General features: G+C 36.3%; 2 protein-coding genes and 1 long non-coding RNA gene across 3 annotated transcripts; 2 read left to right on the forward strand and 1 right to left on the reverse strand.

Annotated features, from left to right (window-relative positions):
- The first annotated feature begins 8,643 nt into the window (after nucleotides 1-8,643).
- On the forward strand, nucleotides 8,644-9,846 carry LOC125247972 (serine/threonine-protein kinase pim-2-like). The gene is made up of 4 exons (XM_048159531.1): nucleotides 8,644-8,679; nucleotides 8,856-8,950; nucleotides 9,132-9,182; nucleotides 9,425-9,846. The coding sequence occupies exon 4, from the start codon at nucleotides 9,464-9,466 to the stop codon at nucleotides 9,797-9,799; it is 336 nt and encodes a 111-aa protein (XP_048015488.1). The 5' UTR covers nucleotides 8,644-8,679; nucleotides 8,856-8,950; nucleotides 9,132-9,182; nucleotides 9,425-9,463; the 3' UTR covers nucleotides 9,800-9,846.
- A 28-nt stretch (nucleotides 9,847-9,874) lies between these two features.
- Nucleotides 9,875-11,906, forward strand: LOC125247975. The gene is made up of 4 exons (XR_007180208.1): nucleotides 9,875-10,011; nucleotides 10,193-10,298; nucleotides 10,387-10,496; nucleotides 10,688-11,906. It is a non-coding gene; the product is annotated as an uncharacterized LOC125247975 (long non-coding RNA).
- Nucleotides 11,907-22,398: 10,492 nt separating this feature from the next.
- Nucleotides 22,399-25,094, reverse strand: LOC125247971 (voltage-dependent T-type calcium channel subunit alpha-1H-like). Its single transcript, XM_048159530.1, has 2 exons — nucleotides 24,300-25,094; nucleotides 22,399-22,627 (listed from the first exon to the last, which is right to left on the reverse strand). Exons 1-2 carry the CDS (start codon nucleotides 24,608-24,610, stop codon nucleotides 22,414-22,416), a joined length of 525 nt encoding a protein of 174 aa, XP_048015487.1. The 5' UTR covers nucleotides 24,611-25,094; the 3' UTR covers nucleotides 22,399-22,413.
- Between the last annotated feature and the right edge of the window lie 22 nt (nucleotides 25,095-25,116).

A 25,116-nucleotide genomic window follows, 5' to 3' on the forward strand; every position in this document is an offset into this window, starting at 1 on the left:
TTCCAATGATACAAACATGGTAATCACTTTGTACTTATAGACAAGAGTTGGGTAATAAAGGGCACTTACTTATAGTGTCAGTATATGGTAACTAACAGACACATTACTGTACTTACTAATGGTATGTACATGGTGAATATTTTGTACTTACAGACAAGTGTGGGTAATAACAGACACTTGTTTATGGTAACTAGTAAGACACATTACTGTACTTACTAATTGTATATACACAGTAACTATGTAGTACTTGCAGACAAGTGTGGGTAATAACAGGCACTTATGTGTGGTAACTAGTAAGACACATTACTGTACTTACTAGTGGTATATACATGGTAACTATGTTGTACTCACGGAGAAGTGTGGACACAAATAACGGACACTTACTTAACTACTGTGAAACAAATGTGCTTACCAAAATGATACACTGCACTAACTATACAGCACTTCATAGTGTTAATACTTATCAAGTAGTCATTTTAAGCAAGGCTTTTGACACATGACAACTGAGTATACCAAGTACAGTAGTGTTACTGATCTGTATGTATGTCATCAAAATACCCCTATTAAAGGGTTACTTCAGGATTTAGCATTAAGCTTTGTATTAGTAGAATACCACTAGTATTTTCGAATTACCGTGCTTTCCCCCTTCATATCAGCCCGAGATGAGAGATTTATGCATTTTTATTCTGTAAAAAAGCCTCCGATGACGCAAAAATCGTCATTTTGCGTCATCGGAGGCTTTTTTGGCAAGAGGCTTAAAACTACAGCCAGTAATAGCAGGTAGTTCTGCATTTTTTCACCACGCCCATACATACGCGCGTTTGAGGTTACTCACGGACATAGATCAAAGATTTTATCAAAAGTGGGTGTCAATTATATTTTTAAGCTTACAGTAATTTACTTTATTTTGTCTGCACTACATCAGTGGTTCATCTCGCAAATTTATCGGCCTCTGCAGTCATCTCAACCAATACAGCAACAGGCTTTTGTGGTAACGTTAGCATAAATAGATAAATAGACTAACTCAGTTTTACAGAACAGTGGCTTTACTTTGATAACAGTCAACTTATATGCAACTTATATGTAATTGTCTATCTAACGTTACTTTGCAGTTTTACTGCTACCTACAACACTACATATAGGCTACCGTGTTATCAGTCTAGTATCAGCGAGTCTTACCTCTAGGCGAATACGCTTAGTACCAGATGCCCAGGCTGTTCGTCCTCTGGGAAAGTGAATATCGATGGTATCGCGGTGTCCTTCAGAATGGTTCTCTTCATTGCAAGGATAATTGGTTCGTAGTCCTTGTGCTTGAAATGGAGACTACATATTCTGCGTTTTTTTAGGTTTTCTATAACGGTGTCATCTCCAAACTTCGGGTGTTTGATGGCCCGCAGCCACTGTTTACATCGCTCCAAATCTGTAACTTAATCGGAAAATGATGGAAACTTACTTGCCCTTTCCTGGTTTTGGGTGTACAGTACATCCAGTTACAAAGCAATTTAGCACCATTTCGCTGTAAATGTATGAACTAACTCACGATTTATAGAATTAATATGTAACGAAGCAAGCCTAGTTGTTTGAATTTTCCTGGTAATGCCGCCTGTAACCGATAGGCGTGGTTTGGGCGTGGCCTCGCAAGGGCAGCAAAACAAGTGCATTCTGGGAGTTGTTGTCTTTCATCCACATTAGTCAAAAATACATTTTCTGCCTTTTCTCAGTCTAGAAAGCTCCAAATTCAAAATTAATTTCACATTTCTACTACATAAATGACCAATTTTAAATACACATTCATCTTTCCAGGGGTGAAGTACCCCTTTAAGTGAATTATTGTCCTGTGAAGATTAGGCAAGTTGAACCGCAAAAGTATATCATCCAGTACTTAAGAAGTATATTGTACCATGCTTATACCTCACCCTAAGTAATGTGTAATTTACGCATTAACTACAGTAACTGGTATATTCACTAGTACGTTCATAATAAGTACATGGAAATAGGACTGTAAAATAAAGTGAACCCTTGTACATAAACATTACATAGGAATTACCAGCTCTTACCAGGTGTAACTTATGCATTAACTAACTGCTATATTCACTAGTACATTCAGAGAAAGTACATGGAAATAGGAATAACATCATACCTTATTGTGTTCTTATTTGACCCAAGCTCAAGTTTAGCATTAAAGGTGCCCTAGATTATGTTTTTAAAAGATGTAATATAATAGACAGACTCAAACAGGTTTGGAATGTTACAAGGATGAGGAAATTATTTTAATTTTACATCTACCACTTTAATAATGTTACTAACAGTAAATTTTGTACTTTGCAGGGATCTTGGCCTAGTTTGCTGAAACAAAAATCCTCCTGTAGACCTGAAAATCATTGAAGTGCCTGGATCATCCACCAGAAAAGAGAAAAAAGAAGCCTAGCAGAAAACAAAGCTGCTGTAACTTTTTACTTTTCTGATTAATTACCTCAAATGTATCTTGTGAAGATTTTATTATTGATTGGATTTTATGTTGCCGTGAGTACAGGTGCAGTCACATTTGTGGCATTTCTGTTAAATCACTCAGGCAAAAAGGTCCATTGATCATTATAAGCAATATAGTGACATATTATATGACGCAGCTCACATAGGAGTCACTTTTAATCAGCTTTCTGTTGGTCAAATCTGGCGAATTTCAGTAACCAACTTGGATACTTAGTGAAATTTTTGACCACATATGAAATTAAAGGGTTACTTCAGGATTTAACATTAAGCTTTGTATTAGTAGAATACCACTAGTATTTTCGAATTACCGTGCTTTCCCCCTTCATATCAGCCCGAGATGAGAGATTTATGCATTTTTATTCTGTAAAAAAGCCTCTGATGACGCAAATAATCGTCATTTTGTGTCATCGGAGGCTTTTTTGGCCAGAGGCATAAAACTACAGCCAGTAATAGCAGGTAGTTCCGCATTTTTTCACCACGCCCATACATATGCGCTTTTGAGGTTACTCACGGACATAGATCAAAGATTTTATCACAAAGTGGGTGTCAATTATATTTTTAAGCTTAACATATTTTGTTATAGTCTGCACTACATCAGTGGTTCATCTCGCAAATTTATCGGTCTCTGCAGTCATCTCAACCAATACAGCAACAGGCTTTTGTGGTAACGTTAGCATAAATAGATAAATAGACTAACTCAGTTTTACAGAACAGTGGCTTTACTTTGATAACAGTCAACTTATATGCAACTTATATGTAATTGTCTATCTAACGTTACTTTGCTAAGTTTGCAGTTTTACTGCTACCTATGTGCTACCTACAACACTACATATAGGCTACTGTATTATCAGTCTAGTATCAGCGAGTCTTACCTCTAGGCGAATACGCTTAGTACCAGATGCCCAGGCTGTTCGTCCTCTGGGAAAGTGAATATCGATCGCGGTGTCCTTCAGAATGGTTCTCTTCATTGCAAGGATATTTGGTTCGTAGTCCTCGTGCTTGAAATGGAGACTACATATTCTGCGGTTTTTTAGGTTTTCTATAACGGTGTCATCTCCAAACTTCGGGTGTTTGATGGCCCGCAGCCACTGTTTACATCGCTCCAAATCTTTAACTTAATCGGAAAATGATGGAAACGTACTTGTCCTTTCCTGGTCTTGGGTGTACATCCAGGTACAAAGCAATTTAGCACCATTTCGCTGTAAATGTATGAACTAACTCACGATTTATAGAATTAATATGTAACAAAGCAAGCCTAGTTGTTTGAATTTTCCTGGTAATTCCGCCTGTAACCGATAGGCGTGGTTTGGGCGTGGCCTCGCAGGGGCAGCAAAACAAGTGCATTCTGGGAGTTGTTGTCTTTCATCCACATTAGTCAAAAATACATTTTCTGCCTTTTCTCAGTCTAGAAAGCTCCAAATTCAAAAATAATTTCACATTTCTACTACATAAATGACCAATTTTAAATACACATTCATCTTTCCAGGGGTGAAGTACCCCTTTAATGATTGTGTGGATTTCTATTGAAATTACTGGAATTCATTCTCCAAACAGCAGCAAATTTTACTGCACCTTAAAGGGTTAGTTCACCCAAAAATGTAATTTCTGTCAAGAAGAACGAAGGTCTTAGGGGTCTAAGGTCTGACACCCTCATGTCGTTCCACACCCCTAAGACCTTCGTTCTTCTTCCGAACACAAAATTAAGATATTTTTGATAAAATGTGATGGCTCAGTGAGGCCTCCATTGACAGCAAGATAATTAACACCTTCAGATGCCCAGAAAGCTACTAAAGACATATTTAAAACAGTTCATGTGACTACCGTGGTTCAACCTTAATGTTATAAAGTGACGAGAATACTTTTTGTGTGCCAAAAAACCAAAATAATGACTTTATTCAACAATATCTACTGATGGACGGTTTCAAAACACTGCTTCATGAAGCTTTGAAGCTTTATGAATCTTTTGTTTTGAATCAGTGGTTCGGAGTGTGTATCAAAGTCCCAGCAGTGAACCATTGAAATTTTGAAACACTTATCACTAACAAAGCCTCGTTTACTGAAATCACGTGACTTTGGCAATTTTTTATGCGCAACTAACCACTGATTCGAAACAAAAGATTCATAAAGCTTCGAAGCTTCATGAAGCAGTGTTTTGAAATCGCCCATCACTAGAAATTGTTGAATAAATTAGTATTTAGTATTTTTGGCACAAAAAAGTATTCTCGTCGCTTCATAACATTAAGGTTGAACCACTGTAGTCGCATGAACTGTTTTAAATATGTCTTTAGTAGCTTTCTGGGCATCTGAAAGTGTTAATTGTCTTGTTGTCAATGGAGTCTTCACTGAGCCATCGGATTTTATCAAAAATATCTTAATTTGTGTTCCGAAGATGAACGAAGGTCTTACAGGCCTGTAAATGTGGTAAATGGAAGCTTAAACATGTTTGTTTACCATGCAAGAACCAGCGAGGTTCATTCTTGTGTTACATAGCACATTTGAGCTTCAGCAAGAACCAATGAGTTGGTTCGGTTGAGCTTCTTGAGTTTTTTTTTTTGCCGATCACTGTTGAATAAAAGCCTAAAATAAATCTGTTCACCATTTAAAATGATCGAGTTTATTCAGAAAATTTGGACAAAACCACTCAATTCATATGGATTAGTTTTACAATCTCTTTATAAACTTTTTGAAGCGTCAAGTTGGCTGTTGCATAGCTGTCTATGGAGGGACAGAAATCACTCAGATTTCATCAAAAATATCTTCATTACATGAGGGTAATGAATGTAATTAATGACATTTTTAAAACACTGATTTATTACATGGAACGTTTGTGTTTCAATGCATTTTGTTGATGTCTATTCTTGTATAGCCTATTGTATATAAATGGTTTGTTATTCATGTTGCTTATGTATTACACTATTTTTTAAATGTGTATTGATATTAAGCCTATTGCTTTTTTTAAGTGCATGCAAGTGTATGTAATAAAGTGGATCTATATGCAATAAACAATTTTTATTTTGCATTTGTTTCAGTTTTTCAATTTATTTATTATAATAGAAGTTAAGGGTAACCATAGTACCAACAGGAAAATAAACTAATAAAAAAAAATAATAAAAAAGAAATTATGAGTTTATTGTCAACATTTTATCTCGACTTTTTTCTTGAAATTTAATGACATTTTTCTCATAATTTAATGAGTTTATTCTCGTAATTCAACAACTTTTTTCTTGTAATTTAATGACTTTATTCTCAACATTTTATCTTGACTTTTTTCTCGAAATTTAACAACTTTAATCTCAAGATGGTTTTATTTTTTTATTATTGCTTGGCCCTAATCCTCTTCCATATTGATCTGTATGATGTGGTCGTTTTTTTTTTTTTTTTTTTTTTTTATTCCAAAAGCACCTTGTGCTTTATACAATTTTTTATTTTACTTGGAAAATATCACATTCATGTGAAAAAATGTTCTAAGCCAAACTTTGAACATTTTATAAAAGAGATTAAACAATATGGTACTACATCAGACAAAATTAAGAACAAAAAAGCAAGAAAGACATATGAACCTTTTGTTACTATAAAGTGTTATAATTTTACCCCTGGCATGAATTATTTCACTTTACATATTCTTATGTTTAATTGTTTTGCACTTGTTGTGAGTTGTATATGCTTGTACAAATCTTTATATATATTTGTTTGCATTAATTTAAAAAATAAAATAAAATAATGTTTATTACGTTATATGGAGAGGGCGGGGTTTATGACCTATACTGCACTCAGCCACCTGGGGGCGATCGAGACGCTTTGGCTTCACTTTCAGAACTCTTGTGGCGCTTGATAAGGAGGAAGATCAGGTTCATCAACAGTGTTCAAAGGTAAAATAACTCACCTACCGTTATTAATAAACTATATTTAACGTAGCAGTCATTAATGTAAAAATGAGATATTGTGCTAACTAAGGCCTATTTAAATACATATGGATATATTAAGCCTAAAGTACCCGGAGGTGTACCAAGAGTTTGTTTGTAAATAATAACTTCATCTATTCTGTCTCTTAAGTACAATGAAACATTAGTATTTTACTTAGGATCTATTGGCTAAACAGATAATAAAATACAATCATAGTTAGCACTTAATATTTCTATATGGCCAAATCATTCACAAAATCATACATTAAGGAATGTTTACGCTCAGGCTCGAAGCGTCTAAGCCAATAAGATTTGCTGAATTATCAAACCAATGAAATTGTGCCCCGCCCCTTCGTCCAGACCGCTTGGAATCGTGAATCGTGGAACGCGTTATTGTGACGTCACAGTGCGCGCAGCCGCTTCATAAATCGAGTCAGTCGAAACTCTTTGTCAGGAGTTTAAAGCTGCTCTTTGGTCTCTTGCGATCGATCTGTAGTACTGAGTGTTACAAGTCTACCGCTAGAACCAACAGGCAAATACAGTGTTCACAGCTCGTTGAGATGGAGCATCTGGCGACTGTTACATTGGACACTATGTTTGCCAATCTTTCCACTGGAGCTGGAAAGCTGCAGCAGCTTGGACTCATTCGAGGACGCTCAAGTTGAGCCGCTGAGTGGCGCTGTGAAGCCGGCTGACAGAAAGGCCTGCAGTAGCAGCTGCCAACAGCTCCCGACAGAGGCGCCTCGACCACCGGCTGTCCCTACAGTCGCCTGGGAGGACGATTCAACAGGTAACTGATAACGTTAATAAGTCAAACTGCAGGAGACAATTACTTTGTGACTTCTATGTAACAGCATCAGCACTGTGTTTTTTAACTTTTCAAGTGTTCTTGGAAATTTGCTGAGCACAGAAACAATGCAAAACCTGCTAATTATTCACATGAACTCGCTGCATTAGGACAGTTTTACTCGTGAATCATGTAGCTGTAATCTGTGCTGATAAAAACAATGTTTCTAATCAACATTCATTCATATACTGTATATTGCGTATTTTTAAAAATATATTTTTTGCATGTTGTTATTTCCTGTTTACTTCTTCTATTTTATTATCTGTGTCTTGTCACTGTCATTCTGTCTCTCATGTGTAAACATACCTGGCAATAAAGCTCTTTCTCACTCTGATTGTTTGCAGAAAAGCGCACACAAGGGAGGAAGTCTAAGAAAGAATTCCATCCAAACCCAGGAAGAAACCCAAGTGTGTGCTTTTGTGCCTGAGGATCCATCGCAGGAGCTTCCACACACATCCAGGCGTGGATCCGACAGGCACAGATCCGCGGGAGTCTGAGCCAACAGACAGTGAGTCTCCAGATATTACCACTCTGATTCATGTCTATGTCAGCCTGATGTTTCTGGGTTTAGTTTTCATTTTTCCTCGTCTTCTGCTGGTTCCTCACCTGAAAGACCACCAAAAGATCTGTAAGGTCATTTTTTTTTATTTGTGGAAAAAGCGCCAATTACTAAAAACTAAACTAGCCAATCAGATTTCTCTTTACCAATCCCACACCCATACCACACAAACACATTTGACTTCACAACACACAAACGCACACCTTTATTTATTCTCATTCCCTCTTGCTTTCTTAGTATGTCATGAGTGCACACAGATTAATAACCAATTTGGGGAAAAAACTGGCATTAGGTTAGTGCCCTTTATGGTACACACAATTAGGATAATTACGGTGTGACTTCAATGTGAAACAGCATCAGCACTGAGTTTGTACTCTTTCTAGTGTTGTTGGAAATTGGCCCAGAAACTCTCATGAACTCGCAACATAAAGCAGCTCTACATTAGGACAGTTTTACTAGTGAATCATTCAGCTGTAATCTGTGCTGATAAAAACAGATGTTTCTAATCAATATTAATACATGTACTATCTATTTTTGTCTATTGTGTATTTTTTTTTAAATATATTTTTTGTATGTTGTTATTTCTTATTTACTTCTTCTATTTTATTATTTGTCTTGTCACTGTCATTCTGTCTCTCATGTGTAAACATACCTGGCAATAAAGCTCTTTCTCACTCTGATTGTTTGCAGAAAAGCGCACAAAATGGAGGAAATTCCTTGCTGGCCTCCGGAGAGCGTGGAAGTCGATAAAAGGATCCTTCCAAACCCAGGAAGAAACCCAAGTGTGTGCTTCTGTGCCTGAGGATCCATCGCAGGAGCTTCCACACACATCCGAGTGGATCCGACAGGCACAGATCCGCAGGAGTCTGAGCCAACAGACCGTGAGTCTCCAGATATTACCACTCTGATTCATGTCTATGTCAGCCTGATGTTTCTGGGTTTAGTTTTCATTTTTCCTCGTCTTCTGCTGATCTGCACAGGTGTATTTCGTCACAAGCAGATGCTGCTGGAGTTCATTCTCATGCTGTATATTAACATGTTGTTGTGCATTTTTCAGGATGCTTTGAATCTCTTTATGATGTGGTAAAGAAACTGAAGTCGAGACGTGGTGTCAGTTATCATCTAGGATTTCGAAACTCCGATGACAAACGAGTATGTTGCCCTTTCTGTAGACACATATATATTCATATATTCTGTATATTTCTGTCTTTACTCTTTCAGTCCTGATGAAAACATCAGTGTTTACAGTTTTGATCAAAAAGGTACAGACTGTTAGATTAGATGTACACAATCAAAAATAAATCAGTTTACAAAAATGTTCTTCATTTTTCAGGTATTGATCAAATTTATTAAGAAGAACCGGCCTGAGAAACTAGTGGAATTGGTAAGTTGAAAAGACTTTATTCTTCATAAAATGTTTTATTAAATTCTAATTTGGTAATTGATTAAAGTTTGTATGTGGACAGAGTAAGATATAATTGAAATAGCCTAGAAACATCAGTTGTAAAGTACATTGCTTTCATTTCGGCAGCCCTAGAGTGGAAAATGAAGTGTACCGGGCCTTTAGTTAGGAGATTTGAGATGGGTAAGGAGTTAACTAAGCTTTTGTCAATCTCTTTTCTTTAGCCTGGGTATTCCAACCCTTTAAGTCAAGAGGCAGCTGCAATGTTGATGGTGCAAAAGCCTCCAACTAGCGAGCATCTCGTACAACTATATGATCACTTTGTCATGGAAGATCAAGACATCTTGATTATGGAGTATCCACGTTCCTACATCAGCCTGTTTGATTATGTCCAACGAAACAGCAGTAACCTGACCGAAACCGAGGTGAAACTCATCATTCAGGGGCTCATTGTTGCTCTTCAGCACTGCATGAGTCGTGGTGTTTATCGTCGCACGTATATGAAAAACATCCTTGTCCACACAAAAACCCTGCATGTAAAGCTGATGGACTTTGGAGGCGCACTGCTCGTCGAAGAAAGACGTGAGTCGGCTTTTTAAGCACAGTTCACTGATGACTTATTTACTACAGTTCACTGATGGTGTTTTACTGAACACTGAGCATGTGTTGCTTACAGGAGATGAACCTATATTAATCAGTGCAATCAGAAAATATGCTGAATGGGCAACAACTGAGGACTTACGCATACTGCTGGATCTGATGGTCCCGAGAATAACTCGTTGCTTTTGGATGAGACCACGCGTGTCCAAAGGTGAGACCAATAACTAGTGTGAAAAACATATAAAGCCCTGACATGAGTGACAGTGAATTATCAGTGGGCATCCAGAGAAAGTCATAGTAACAAATGCAGTGTATTTCATGGTAACATTACCTTACATGAACTACATATCTCAGTCAAACATAATCAGATCTCTTATAAAAAATGTTTACAGAATGCCTGGATCTTCTTGAGCACCTTCATGATGTAAAGTCACGGATGACGTTACAGGCTATGTTGAAGCATGACTGGTTTAAAAGAAAAACTGAAGCATAAGAAAAGTAAGTTAATTTTATTTTTTTTTGACAGATTAAGGCCGCCTTGACACCTCTTGACCATAATTAATATCATGCTCTCATTATTTGCCAGGTTCCCCTGCATTGGCAGCTCAGGGCCTATAGTTCAGCTGTATGGGTCATCAGCCGGGGACGGTTCACGCTTTAACCCTGGAGCGTGGATAAGACCACGTGTGTCCAAAGGTGAGACCAACAACAGGTACAAAATGGAAATGACATTGCTTGAAAAACATATAAAGCTCTGACATGAGTGACAGTAAAATTGTTTGTGTCAAACCTTGATGAGTGTAAAGAGATGGAGAGATGTTTTTTTGATAGATTCAGGCCTTCTTGCCACCTCTTGACCTTAATATCATGCTCTCATTATTTGGCAGGTTCCCCTGCATTGGCAGCTCAGGGCCTATAGCTCAGCTGCGGGGTCATCAGACTGGGACCCCGGGGACGGTTTACGGCTTTAACCCCGGGACGTTCCCCTTTCACCCCTGCATGATGACACTGATGGCAACTGTCCTCTACTTGTGAACTGTTTGTGTGTCACCAACCTACTCTGAACATTATCGCGTCCTACTGATAGCGGCCTTGTGCGAGCCCCACCTTGCAGCCTGACAGGAAGTGCTGGAGGCTTACATTTGGACTCCGTTCTTCCAGGCCAGACCACCATGTTTCAGACAAGCGTCGTGGCAAGCCCAGCCATTTTCCTGAATTACTGTGGACAGTGGATTTCACACAACTTCAGTGTCACACAGTTTAACGCCACACCTTGTACTTGCCTGGAAGCTGGCTTTAATCAATCCTTCCTTAGTGAAAAAATAGTACACTTAAGCACAATTTATTCAAATGTAATTTAGTGTAACTAAATGTATTTGTGGCACACTGTAAATTGTTATACTTAAAGTCTGTTCAAGTGGATCAGCTCATTTTGTACTAAATGCATTTTAGTTGTCCAAAAGAAGTGCTGAAGTTCAGGTTGTATTAATTGTAAACTTGTAGTGTGCTAATGGCATCATTATTGTGTGATTCTAATACAATAAAGTGATCTTTAAAAATAATGGCACAGCTTAGGAATTTGCCTTTTACTGGTATTTTACACACACCCCCTAGTATACCAGTAAAGCTCACTTATCTAGAGATCAGAGAGACATTGGGAACAGATATATGTACACCCATGGATTCAAACCCGGGTCTGTAAATGTTAGAAAGTCATGCAAATATTTCCATTTTGCTGCTAAACTTCACAGTGAACAAGCGCAATAGAAGTGCAATAATTCTAAAATATACATTTCGCTAAAATACGAGGCGTCTAATCGACGGTAATCCATCCATATCAGCTGTGCCAACATGCATAAACTGGAGCGGGATTGCATGACACTTGTACGTACAATCAGTCATTTCTCCTCTCAAACTCACTGGAGCATCTCCAAAGCAACAGGCCGGAGTTATGAAATATTCGGTGTCTGAGATTTCCGGTGACACTGGGCGGAGCTTACATGAATATTCACGAGGCTACAACTGTTTTGATTTTATTTTAGTTCGTTTGAGGAGATAACTTGTATAAATGTATCTGTGGTTGCATAATAAAAGTTTCAGTTGTGATTGTGTCATTCCCTATTGCTTTCTCAGATCGCCTGCATAACTTTAACCAGGCATTATTATTTTTAAAACACATTGAGAGTTAGATTTATGTTCTGTTTATATTTTTGACATGCATTAATTAATGTAAACCTTCTTTATCCTTTTCTGCAAAACACACAATGCTCTCTATATGAACAGAAACATGATGAGACAGTGATATTAGCTTCCCTGCAGCACTTTCACAAGGTTTTATTTTAATGCGCTTTCCACAACAATTAAAATGTTAAAATTGAATTACAAGTGGTTAAATTGATCAGCTACAAAACTAAAAGTTACTAATGCAGGTTTTATTTAAAAATATTTATATGGAGAAGACAATTGGCAAAAGTGTGAGGAATATTATTGTTATTATGTGGATAATCAGACATATATTCACACTGCTGTGATTGTTCTGTCATTTCTTAATTGCTTGCTCAGTTGGAAAATGATTTGAAGGAGACGTTATTAAATCCTAAAGTTAAGTGTTATTTTTTCATATTATTAGGAAACATTCTCAATCTTTTTTTCACACAAAATGATGCATTTCATTGACAAAAAAAAAAAAAAATGAATGTGGAAAAAACATGAAGCACTGTGAATCAGGATTCAGTTTAACACACTGTTGATATGAAACTATATGTAACTAAATGATCAAACCTGCAGTATATTCACAATGAAATGTATTAGTTCTATTCTACAAGCTTTCCATAACAATTAACATTTTATTTATCTTAAATAAGCTGCTAAAATAATAGACCATGTAGTAATTTGCATATTTGTAATATCAAATATGAAAGTAAATAATGAGAGTAGTTTCACTTTGAATAAAAAAGAGCAACTGATTCTGTGTGGAAATTTTATTCACAAATGAGAAGAAGTCACGACATATAATATGACATATTTAATTATCAAAAACACTTGTATTTAAACACACATTGACACACTTTACACAGGGTCTTGGGATCCCAGACAAATGAAAGTTTGGTCTGCTCATGCAATCTCAGTGATACCAGTCTTTGCTACTGACACATTCAATCTGAAATATATAATAAAATGACATTACAACAAACATGTATTATTAAAATACTTTTGTCTGGTGTACAGGGATATTTATTGGCAAAAGTCATATTTGGGAATGAAAGAATATTGGCTATAGATATTATATTAGTTATCACATGTGTAATTCACCATGGCCTATTTGGTTTGTCATTAAACTATATTTAAAGTACATTAACATGTTTTCTTGCATGTGTGCAATTTTTGAAACATATTAAATATAGAAATTCAAGTCTACCCAGATTAGAAGTGCTTCTGCAAACTAGGAAAGTTCACTGCTGCCTTCACCACAGGAGTTTACAATAAATATTATTATGCTATCATACATTACGGCAAACTTTTAAAACTATATGCTTAAAAGACTGAAGGTAATACAGAAACAACAAAAATAGGCTACTTAAAACGCTATTGGCTCGTTTAGCGAATCCTAACGACACCTCTGGCGAATCATTGGCTGTGTTCATATCAAACATAGCTAACACATGACACGACATAACACAAAATAGCTTATATATAAAATATTGTGCATCAGTAACAGTTAGAATATAAGCTTGACATCGTTTAACACTGAAACATAGGATTATTACCTTTAATGTAAGCCGAAGAGTGTGCATTAACATTTTCAGTGGCGCTTTAACTCAAAACAGGAAACTCATGAATATTCATGTAAGCTCCGCCCAGTGTCACCGAAAATCTCAGACACCGAATATTTCATTACACTGGGTTATTGTCAGACCGCCCGCTCCCGCCTATTGCACTCTAAAGTTACCGACCGCAATCTGCCTTTCATTCAAAACTCATTGTGGGACTGTCTCGTAATGGCTGAAATTCTGCACCAAGGCTGAATTTCTGGCAAGAGACTTCAGATACAGTACTTGGGACCACTTAGGCCTATATAAAAGCATCCAAAAAGCAGCATGTCATGGGACCTTTAACTCGTCGGATCTGAACTCAAGACTGAAGATAGAAAGTTTCTGTAATAGATCCAGACCAGAGCAAAGCATGCTGGGAACTGCCCAGTTTCGGTTCATGCAACACAAATGATGAAGTGAACTTCAGTTTGACGTGTTTAAGTGGATTTACTCCATTATAAATCAGGAAAGAATGTGCAGTAATTGTGTGGTTTAACTCATTTTAATGAAGTTCATTTAACAAGCAGCAGAAATCATGTTTACAGTCACTTCCCAAAAGATATTTCTATCTGAGAGCTTTATTTTGAGTGTAATAATTGCCACAGCTTCTGGAAGCCCTTCTCCTTCATATATGCTTCCCTGGGTGCTTCTCAATACTCCAATGGATGCTTCCTCATTTTTTAGGTTTTTAGCTCCATTCTCCAGCCTGTGACCTGGAAAATGATCAAAGAAAGTCTCGGAGGCCATTTTAATTCTATAAATGCACCGCAAGAAGGTGAGGAACCAGGAAGCCCGAGGAGCTTTGAGCGAGGATGCGCAGATGCATAGACATCTAATACTATTAGTTTCTGTTATGCTAATTATGAATTGTTAATAGATCAATACTAGTCCCCAGATCCCTCAAGATTCGATCACAGCTGATGACACTTTAAACTGATGCTCAAGGGATCAAGAATATTCCAATGTACCCGTCCTCGTTTTCTTTTCTTGCATCCTCTCGTTGCATCTATGGGGTGAAGCTGAGGCGCAAGGAAAGAGATAAATAAGAAAAGAAAAGCACACTGTCTCGTCTTCTCTACAAACACACTGTTTTTAAAGAATGATGATGTGACTGTACATCAGGTGACCTGTAAATGCGAAATAAAAAAAAAATTTCCATTGCAGTTTAAAAAGCTTAAATTATATAATAAAAGAGCCGCATATCTCGTCCTGCTGGTAAGTTGATAACTAAGTTTGGATGGTTTGAGCCCAAGATTGAACTATAAACTACACACAAGTTTACTTATTTTGTCTTTCAGCTCCTAGTTGTGTTAATTGAGTCAAATATGTGTTATTTGTGACGTTAAGATGAAGAGGGTGTTAATTGGCCTGCTTGTGAACTCTGAACTTTATTTTTATGTTTATTTCATTTAAGACTTCTCGTGCAACATTGATGCAATGTATTCTGATCAGCCTTTTGGTGCTGTTTGTCCCACGAGTGTGTTTGATTCGGTTTTGTCATGTTCTGTGTTTAAAATAATATTAGTTGACTGTTGGCTATTAGCCCACATGCTCTATCATCTCACATGTGCTCTCCTGTGTAACTGCGCCATTTTAACCCATTTGTGCCCAAGTTTTTCTGAATGGTTTCATGCATATATTCCTGTTAAATAGTGTCCTATGTGAACATGTTCTGCATTTATTTTCCCCAGGTTTTTTTTTTTTTTTTCTTAAAAAACCTATTTGTATGTGTGGCAATTATATGTAGCGCTTGTTCCTCTGCGTTGTGTTGATTTGATGTTAAATAAAAGAAATTTCCACACAAAGCTGGTTTTTACCATGGATGATTTAATCTTAGTGCCTGTGTGGTAAAACTGCAACTGCTCTTAATTGTGCCTCTCTAATGGCATTGCAGGAAAGAGCGTAACATACACACACTCTACAACACACATACACATAATATATATATATATATATATATATATATATATATATATATATATATATAATAGTATGAGTAATACAAATATTAATAATTATATTATAATAATAAATTCACAAACATGTCATTCTTATATACCAATAACTCACAACAGCATTACAGTGTTTCATAGATACCAATGAACATACCTGTGTGGTAAAACCATGGGTAAAACACACAGACAGACACTGTTATCTGCAACACTGCTCTTAATTGTGCCTGTTAACCACAAAATACATGTTAAGTACACCAGGTAGTTAACCACAGATCACACAATGAATGCAATATACAATATATATTAAAATATATCTCTTAAGTGTACAAAATATATTAAGACTAAAATATATAGTTTACAAAATATATTTAATTATACATGCACATATTGTTAGTTAAACATATTGATCTATTATTTATCAATTTATATTTATCTATATATAAATATTACTTAATCGAGATGTTAGCCGCGTAGCCGCTAACCCATCTTTCACACACGTGACGCACTCACTTTGCCGCCATCTCCCGCAGTGCACTATTCACCCGTTTACAGCACTCTAATAAACTACATTTAACAAGTTGATAACACAAACTAATGGTCAAATATAACATCCCATAGAATACTTTATCACATTTGATCATATAAACATGACATGAAAACGTATAACACCTTTTAACACCTCATGAAATCGTACCTCTCCTCTCGCATTGCAGGAAATAGGATGAACTTCCGGTTGCGCTGCAATTTAAACGCCTTTACCCATGTGACGTCAGCCGATGTACATACTGCATTTAATAAAGACACGCAACGTTTTCAAAATAAAATGCCCCAAAACAAATAATAATAACAAATAATATATATATATATATATATATATATATATATATATATATATATATGACAAAAATGATTTATAATCTGGTGTAACAACATATCCCTGCTACATCTAAAAACTGAGGTATATCACTGATGTATTTTGAGTTTGCACGCTTCACCTGTGGTGTGTGTGTGATTGTAAATATCTCAGAGTTTTGTTCATTCTGTGCCCATCATCCATTATTTCTGCCACTTCTCATTAAAACATGACGTTTTATTTCACATTGTCTCTCATATTGAGGTATTTAGTCCACAAACATGACAGTATTCTTACCGCGACTGAGGCCCTGTCCCAAATGGCACCCTAAACACTCACGGCCTTTCTACGACTCCGCACTTTCGTGACGTAACGTTGCTTTGAGTGTCAGGAAGAAGTCTGCTGCGGAGCTCGCACCAGTGCAGGCTCAGCAAAAGTGCGCATCGAGGGCGCATAACGGCCGCAAAGGGTGCGCTCGCGAACACCCTTCTGAAGCCTAAAATTGACAAACGGGACATTCTACGGTCTAGTGGACTTAACGGACACGCGCACGCGGCAGTCATTGTAAGTCCACAAGACCGAAAGTGCATAGAAGTGTGCCATTTGGGACAGGGCCTGATTTGGCTCAGACCCGCTCACACGTGCTCAATCATTCTCTTTCTATGAAACCTGTAAACCAGTTCTAACTCTATAGCGACAATAACTCTATAGTGGTTGACCAGAGCACTGCACTTATTTCTCATTTAAACTACAATCCAATGGATTTTCCCACACGATTTCTGTCCTCTGCACGGCAATTGTTCTTTCTGTGCGGCCGTGCACGCGCGCAGCTTAGAGGGAACATTGATAATAACTGTGTAATATGTTTGTATTATTATTATATTATTTTTGTAATATTATTATTAACACATCATCTAGGTAATAATTATATTACATCATATTAGTGCGTCACAGTGTTTGTGTGTACTTAGCACGAGAATTTATTTATTCAAATTTTATTATAGTATTATTATACACTGCACCATTACTATTATTGTGTGAAATTAATATTAAATTACTTTTACAGAACATAGTATGTTTTAACAATCATTATGTTGGTTTATGTTATGTCTTTATTATTATCTTATTTAAGAACAGTTTATTAAGTGGAAAAACACATTGTCATGCATGGTTGTGTTTCTAATGTAATACACTGCCTTTCATTTTGTATTTCAAGCATGTTGTTTGTGCACTTAGTGTAACAAATATTATACAATAGTTTAATAGGCTTTAATTAGCCAACCACAATTATTTCAGGTTATTAAGATTTTATTTGCAAACTGTTGTGCCTCTATCGTCAAAAAAAGTCCCCACTGTTGCTCGACCCTTGATATTCAACACTTTTGATCTGCACTGACATTGAGCTGGACGATGACATCACTGTTTTCTCCAGTGCTGATAAATGAACTAAATTAATAACTATTGATTTTTACAACCAATCATTGAATCAATAGTGAATTTACTTAAGCTGGACAATGCAACCATTTTCTTTAAGAGCTGCTGTGCAGCCAAAACTAGACACCAGTTATCACTGTAAAGCTGCTTATGTTCAGCTACTAACATGATCTTCTCTGTGACCCAGATGATGCCGGCAGTGGCAGGAACAGTGAAGAGAGCTGAGGTGCGTTCATCCATTAAACAATCCCTTGCTGAAGAAGAAGCAGTTCATCCTCCATGAGGTCGACTGTGGAGGACTGGAGCTTCATCACTGTCACCATATCTTGAGAGGATCAGAGGGGCAGGACAAAGATCCTGCAGTAAAGAGAAATTAATTCTGGTTTATGTTATGTTAAATAGTCAAAAATTAATCATGTGATAAATCTTAAACTGAATCAGTTTTGTATTAAATGGAAACCTTTCTAGTTGGGCAGTGTGTGTATTGTATTGTATTGTATTGATACAGTGTACTGTATCACAGTTTGTTGTTTAGAATGACATTTTATAATTAAATCCAACATTACTCTTGACAAATTATGCATTATTTGAAAAACCAAAGACTCAAGTTTTGATGTTTGATTAACTATTTGCTTATTATCTGAAGTGACATATGTAACCCATGTTAAATGTGGAGCCTAAAGAAAATAAATAATAAAATTGTATAATCTACTAGTTACACTTTTAATTAAAAAGTTTAAACGTTCTATTAATATGCATCGTAAATTAATTGTATAGAAATAAAAATAATTCGTATTATAATAAAGCGCAGAACACGTCATGTATTACACGAACACGTGTATGACGTAAGCAGATGCCTCACGGAAGTGCGCGAGACTCGCTGGACACGAGACGAAAGAGCGACTTTAAGGGATTAAAAAGGTTTATGTTGTTATAATTAATTTAATATGGGTATGAGTAACTTTATAATACTTTATGTTTGATGATGATAAATGGTTTTAGAATGATGATTGCTGATTTAAGCGCGGATGAAAGCGGATTGTGAGCCTCTGAATCTGAAGCGGGTGTTTATCAAACTGAGAAACTCGGGATTCGGTGAGTTTATTGATTGAGTTGAGAAAATCTCTCGTGGATTTGAGATGGCGGGCTATCCAAAAAAGAAGAAGAATGCTGATTCCTGAACCTGGGAAAAAGACACTTTTGCTGCATCACGAGGATTTCTTTAATTCTTTAACTTTGTTCAATTCTCTTTCGTTCTTTAAACTGGTATTATATACCCATAATTTGTGGGTATATAATATTGTACCATGTTTGAGGGTTTATTTGTTTTGTTTAAAACGGAATATAAAGTAATAATGCTGAAAGCAAAATAGAATAAGACCCTAAACCTAAAAATTAAAGAGACAGTGAAGCTTAAGAGCTGTCCAAAATACAGCTAAGATAAATAAAAGTCTTAATAAAATCTACATACACAGAAATAGTGTAGGTAACTTACATAAGATTTGTTTCTGTTTTTTCTTCTTGAAACAATTTAAACAAGAAAACCAAAGACAGAGAATTATTATTTTGTGTATATCTATTGATTGAGTATCTTCCTCACATGATTTTGTGATTCATTTACTGCCAGTATTAATTCTGTTCTCCACTAACCTAGAAACTGGTCCATTGCTCCAGCTTACTTTGAGGGCCCTTGTTTCTCATACCATCTGTAATTGTTTGATTTGTTTCATAAAGTCATAATGGAGCATGGCTTTCACCTGGCGGTGTAACACCTAATCAAATGTCACTTGTATTTAAGTCTTATTTTTGCATTAAACTAGGGCTGGGTGATTTTTTTCCCATATTGATCGATAACGATATATAAACTGTTAATGCTGCCAGTTTTAAGAGTATCCCAACTATGACTGAAGCCACAAAAATTTGAGGGTTCATTAATTACATTTTCAAGTATAGTTTATTAACAAAAACAGATTACACTTGACCTTAAATTCAAAACAAACCCTTACTAAAATAAATTAAAAATTAAAACGTGTTGTAAAAGAAGTTAAATGAGAGTAAATGTGCAAAATGTAAACATAAAATTTGTTAGTAATGTTTTTTCTTTTCCTGAGAGACAAGTCTGTCTACATTGTCTGGCTTTAAGAGGTAGATTAAATGTGCAAAATGTAAACATAAAACTATATAACAAAAAAAAAAAAAAAAATGTCAGGAAGACTAGACTCAGTCTCAGACTAGACTGTCAGCAGTGTCTGGCTTTCAGAGGTAGATTAAATGTGTAAAATGTAAACATAAATGTATTCAATTCCTTTGCAATTTGCAAAACCGTTTTTTTTTTATTCGAGAGTTTATCACTGACCTAGTCTTGTGTTGCCATTTGCAGCAGTTATTATTATATTGTTATAGTATGTTATTAACTGCTTAAATGCATAATAATTTGCTTAATTATTATGCAAGTTGATTTTCTGATCATATTTTTCCCAAGCAAAATTAATCTTAATAACTATTAATTTTGTATTTAGTCATGAAGTTAATTTATGAAGGCTTGTTTTCTTTTACAGATAAAATGAGCCAAAAAGAGATTTATCTCAGACTGAAAGGTCAAAAATGATTAAATTCCCACGAGAAGGATGCAGTACTAATGCAATGCTAGAAATTGCAGTTAAGGCATGACCATTGGACAGCAAAATGCTCATTTGGTCAGCAGAGTCAGACAAAAACAGGTGGAGAAGAAAAGACAACAGGGCTCGACAATAAGGACTGCCAGAAGGCCTGGGGCCAGTGTGAACAACGCTTGTAGTTTGGAGTTTATCTACACACCTCAGTTGGCAGGATTTTATTTATTTATTTTATTTTTTGTGGGACTAGAGGGAAGGGTCATGAGGAGCATGAATGCTAATGTGAATAAAGTGTTGAATGAGGGGACAGATAGATTGACATAGTCTAATTCCACCCGTGATGAAGCTGACCAAAAATCAACATTGATTCAATGCTGTCTTTTTCAACACTGGGTTGCATCACATCCTGTATTTCTGAGTAATATAAGTAATAAACACACAAGAAAAATGGGAATCCTTCAAAACCTTCAAACTAAATTCTTTAAATATAAAACAAAGGAGAATAAGAAATAGTCTTTAGTCCGTGGCAACACTGTGTGCTCGTGTGTAGCTCGCTCATTCACGTCTGTCAGATGCTGTTTTAGCCGTTTGTCTATAGGTTTGAAATGGAGTTTTTTTTTATTATAAGTTATTTTATTATTATTATTATTATTATATGTGCATATTTGTGTTTTTATTTTGTGAGCTTATTTAGTTAATTATCATTCACCTGTTTGGGTTTGGACGGATGTATGTCACCGCGCATAAGGGCCGATGGGGAAGTGACATGCAAAAACACAAATGTTTGGATTTGGGAATGGTGGTTTCTAACAGTTTTTTGACCTTCTTTAATTTTGCTTGGATTTTCGTTTGTTTGTGTTTTGAATTTCATTTAGAAATACTTTTGAAACAAATCTTTTGGCTTTTTTGAAAACAATTATATTTCAATATAAATTTTTCTCCCATCTATTTTTTTACCCATGACCATGTCCCTTTAGAGGCTCTGTACAGGCAAAGAACTACAAAAGTGCCTATATAAATTTGGGCACCATTTGAGCGTTTTACAAGTAGAGAGTGAGAAGATCAACTACGATTCATGTTGTGTAGTATTTTCAGCTTTGGCCGACCCGATCTCCTAAATCCTGCTGATGCTGATGTCAGGCTCTTCTGGACATAAAAATTTCCCACAGTACCATATACGTACACAACCCAGCTCACTGGTGGGAGTGTGGGCAGGATTTCAGAAAATTACAAAACTAAAGGAGCAAAATGCTTCAGTCTCTGATATCTGGCAAAGGTTCCAGTGACCCCTAAACCTGCGCGTGCCACAAAACATGGGCTAAACGCCAACTCCATAGTGGGACAGTCCTAAAAACAGACATTGGACACAAAAATAATAAAACAAACAAATAAAATAAAGGGTAACGAATCATTTTAAGACTAATGGAAACAAAAACGAAAAAAATAATTTTGATGTATAGTGGCCCCCCAAATTATTTTGGACATATAATCCACACCAGTGTTATTTTAGTATCATACTAAAGTATCATATTGTAGTTTTTATTAATATAATATAATATAATAAATTATTTTTCTTTATATTATTGTTAAAATTTTGTTGTGCATTTTTATTTGAATGTTTTTCAAATGTCTATATAGTTTTTGATCATTTTATTTCAGTTTTAGTTATTTTAGTACATATCGTTAAACTAGATGTTTATGTTAATGTTGCTTTGCCAGCTACCTGAAATAAAATAAGTTATATTTTTTATATTTTAATAAAAGACAAAAATGTATTTTTTATTGCTTTAGTATTAGTTTATTAATTATATCCTGATGCACACATACACACACACACACACACACAAATGCCATGTGAAGCAAGTTCTGAGAAAAGCTCTAGCGACATTTGATTGTAGAGGCCATTTGGTTTGATGCTATTTTATGCAATTTAATATCAACAGTTTAAAGCATCTTAAATCTTTTATGGAATAATATCTGAAGGAACATTATCCTGTTATGAGCTATCAGAGTCCATCTCTCATAGCAGAATGGAGCGAGACTCACCTGTAAGATGATACACCGCTCAGACTGGCACTTGAGGTCCTCACATGGCTGGAACATGCCCAGAGTCACACAGTTCAAGAGAATCACCAGCATGCTCACATGCTCAAACCATGTGCACAAGAGTCGAGGGAATACATCACAGAGGTTTCTGGATTGTGTTCAGATAATTGCAAAGAAATATTTCTCTATGGAACATAAAGATACATAGATAGTAAACACCAATATTGATTTTGTTGATCCCATACTTAGAAGAAATGAGTTTAAAGGTGCCCTAGAATTAAAAATTTAATTTACCTTGGCATAGTTGAATAACAAGAGTTCAGTACATGGAAATGACATACAGTGAGTCTCAAACTCCATTGTTTCCTCCTTCTTGTGTACATTTGATTTGTTTAAAAGACCTCCGAAGAACAGGAGAATCTCAACATAACACCGACTGTTACGTAACAGTCGGGATCATTAATATGTACGTCCCCAATATTTGCATATGCCAGCCCATGTTCAAGGCATTAGACAAGGGCAGCCAGTATTAACGTCTGGATCTGTGCACAGCTGAATCATCAGACTAGGTAAGCAAGAACAACAGCGAAAAATGGCAGATGGAGCAATAATAACTGACATGATCCATGATAACATGATATTTTTAGTGATATTTGTAAATTGTCTTTCTAAATGTTTCGTTAACATGTTGCTAATGTACTGTTAAAGTGGTTAAAGTTACCATCGTTTCTTACTGTATTCATGGAGACAAGAGCTGTCGCTATTTTCATTTTTAAACACTTGCAGTCTGTATAATTCATAAACACAACTTCATTCTTTATAAATCCCTCCAACAGTGTGTAATGTTAGCTTTAGCCACGGAGCACTATCAACATAAACATCCAAATAAATATCATACTTACGCGATTAGACATGTTGCATGACGAACACTTTGTAAAGATCCATTTTGAGGGTTATATTAGCTGTGTGAACTTTGTTTATGCTGTTTAAGGCAAGCGCCTTATTAACAAAGTTCCAGTCATATCACATCAGTAAGACTCTGTTCTTTTATTCGCTTCATTATATTGCAGATTCATTTTTAAACAAGTCACAGTTTGACGCAGGCTTTTCAGAGAGACTGAAAATAAAAGACGATGCAGTGCCAACTCACATAAAGAAGATCTAAACAGAAAATACATTTGCACACAACACTAAGTAGACTGCAAAACACAATTGGAAATAATACAAATTGCAGTGATGTTTTCCACATCCTCCAAATATCCCACAAAGTGCTTTCTATATCCAAGCAGATCTGCATGACAACAAATTTATACACTAATCACAGGTCTAATTGCTCTCTTTACAGCTGTCAGTCAAAAAGTGATGAAATACATAATGCACTTCAGACCACAATGCGGCCATCCAAATATTCCAAATGGAATATGAAAACGATTACAGCCTAAGAGTAATTTGCTTTGTATAAAATAGTGCTCTTGATTGCAACACTGCCAAAAGGACATATCTTTGGGAAGCCTACACCAGTGGGAGAACGAGATCAGCTCTTATTTGTTGAAGCTTCCTGTCAAAATACACGCAGGAAGCTGCAAGCTGCCGCGGCAACCAGCCAGCCATTCAGCATACACCTACAGATCTTAATTGATACCGAAGTCCTGTCAGGTCCAAGAAAAAACAAAATCGGAATTGATAGATTATTGTGTATTAATGCCACAGTCATCGGCGTAATCTTCAAACCACTGGTAACTGGTAAATAGTAGTTTCAGATGAAAATATTAGTTAAAGGATATGGGTTGAAAACCATCCTGAGACACCAGCTACGTGGACGAGTGGTCTGTTTGATGCAGAAGAACACCACAGGCGCAAGCATCGGGTAGGGGGGCTTCTCCTCCTCATCGGAGACCAAATCTGGAGTGGGGTCCCGGGCCCCAGACCCCTGTGCCTGAGAGCTCTCATGGACCGGGATCCATGTGCTGCTCTTTTCCTCCTCATCGCTGATCTCTTCACTGGAACAGGGCGCCCGGTACAGGGCTGAAAGGGGAACACTTACCTCTCCTCTCTCCAAGTAATGAAAGTGTTCTCTCCCCTCGCCATCAGTCATGATAAAGCGTCTGACAATGGAATCCTACAGTTAAAAGAACAAATATGTCAAGCGAACAATGACTGTATGGCAAGCCAATTTAACAAATATTCCTTTATGCGAACTAGTAGTAAATATCGCTAGTAAATAACAGTCATGTGTCCAGTCTACTCTGCGGTAACCTGAAACTTACACTTGGCACAATCTTTTGAAGTATTAAAATTATTCCGTTATCATAAGCCACTGCGGTATGCACATTTGCAATATTTTGATAATTTCGATATAATGTGCAGACCGAGTGACTAGTGCTTTTTTAATACTAGTAGGTAATACAATAGTGACAACTTCCCTTTCAATTACAATACTATTGAATTTTCATTAGAATTCAATATGATTAGTATTACTATATATTACATGCCCCTGCCCCTTTGATCACAAAAGTTAAAGTGCCCTTTGCGGTCGCATCGCGGTGCCCCTGTGTTCCCATTTCTCCTCCCCCGGAACATGATTTCTACCAACAGAGACCC

The sequence above is a fragment of the Megalobrama amblycephala genome, linkage group LG15 (assembly GCF_018812025.1).
Source record: "Megalobrama amblycephala isolate DHTTF-2021 linkage group LG15, ASM1881202v1, whole genome shotgun sequence".
Taxonomy (NCBI): Eukaryota; Metazoa; Chordata; class Actinopteri; order Cypriniformes; family Xenocyprididae; genus Megalobrama; species Megalobrama amblycephala.

Coding starts and splice junctions, on each gene's coding strand:
- LOC125247972 (XM_048159531.1), top strand. CDS start 9,464: ATGTTGATGGTGCAAAAGCCTCCAACTAGCGAGCATCTCGTACAACTA.
- LOC125247971 (XM_048159530.1), bottom strand. CDS start 24,610: ATGACTGATGGCGAGGGGAGAGAACACTTTCATTACTTGGAGAGAGGA. Junction 22,628..24,299: donor CTCAGGATGGTTTTCAACCC/ATATCCTTTAAC, acceptor ACTCTTGTGCAC/ATGGTTTGAGCATGTGAGCA.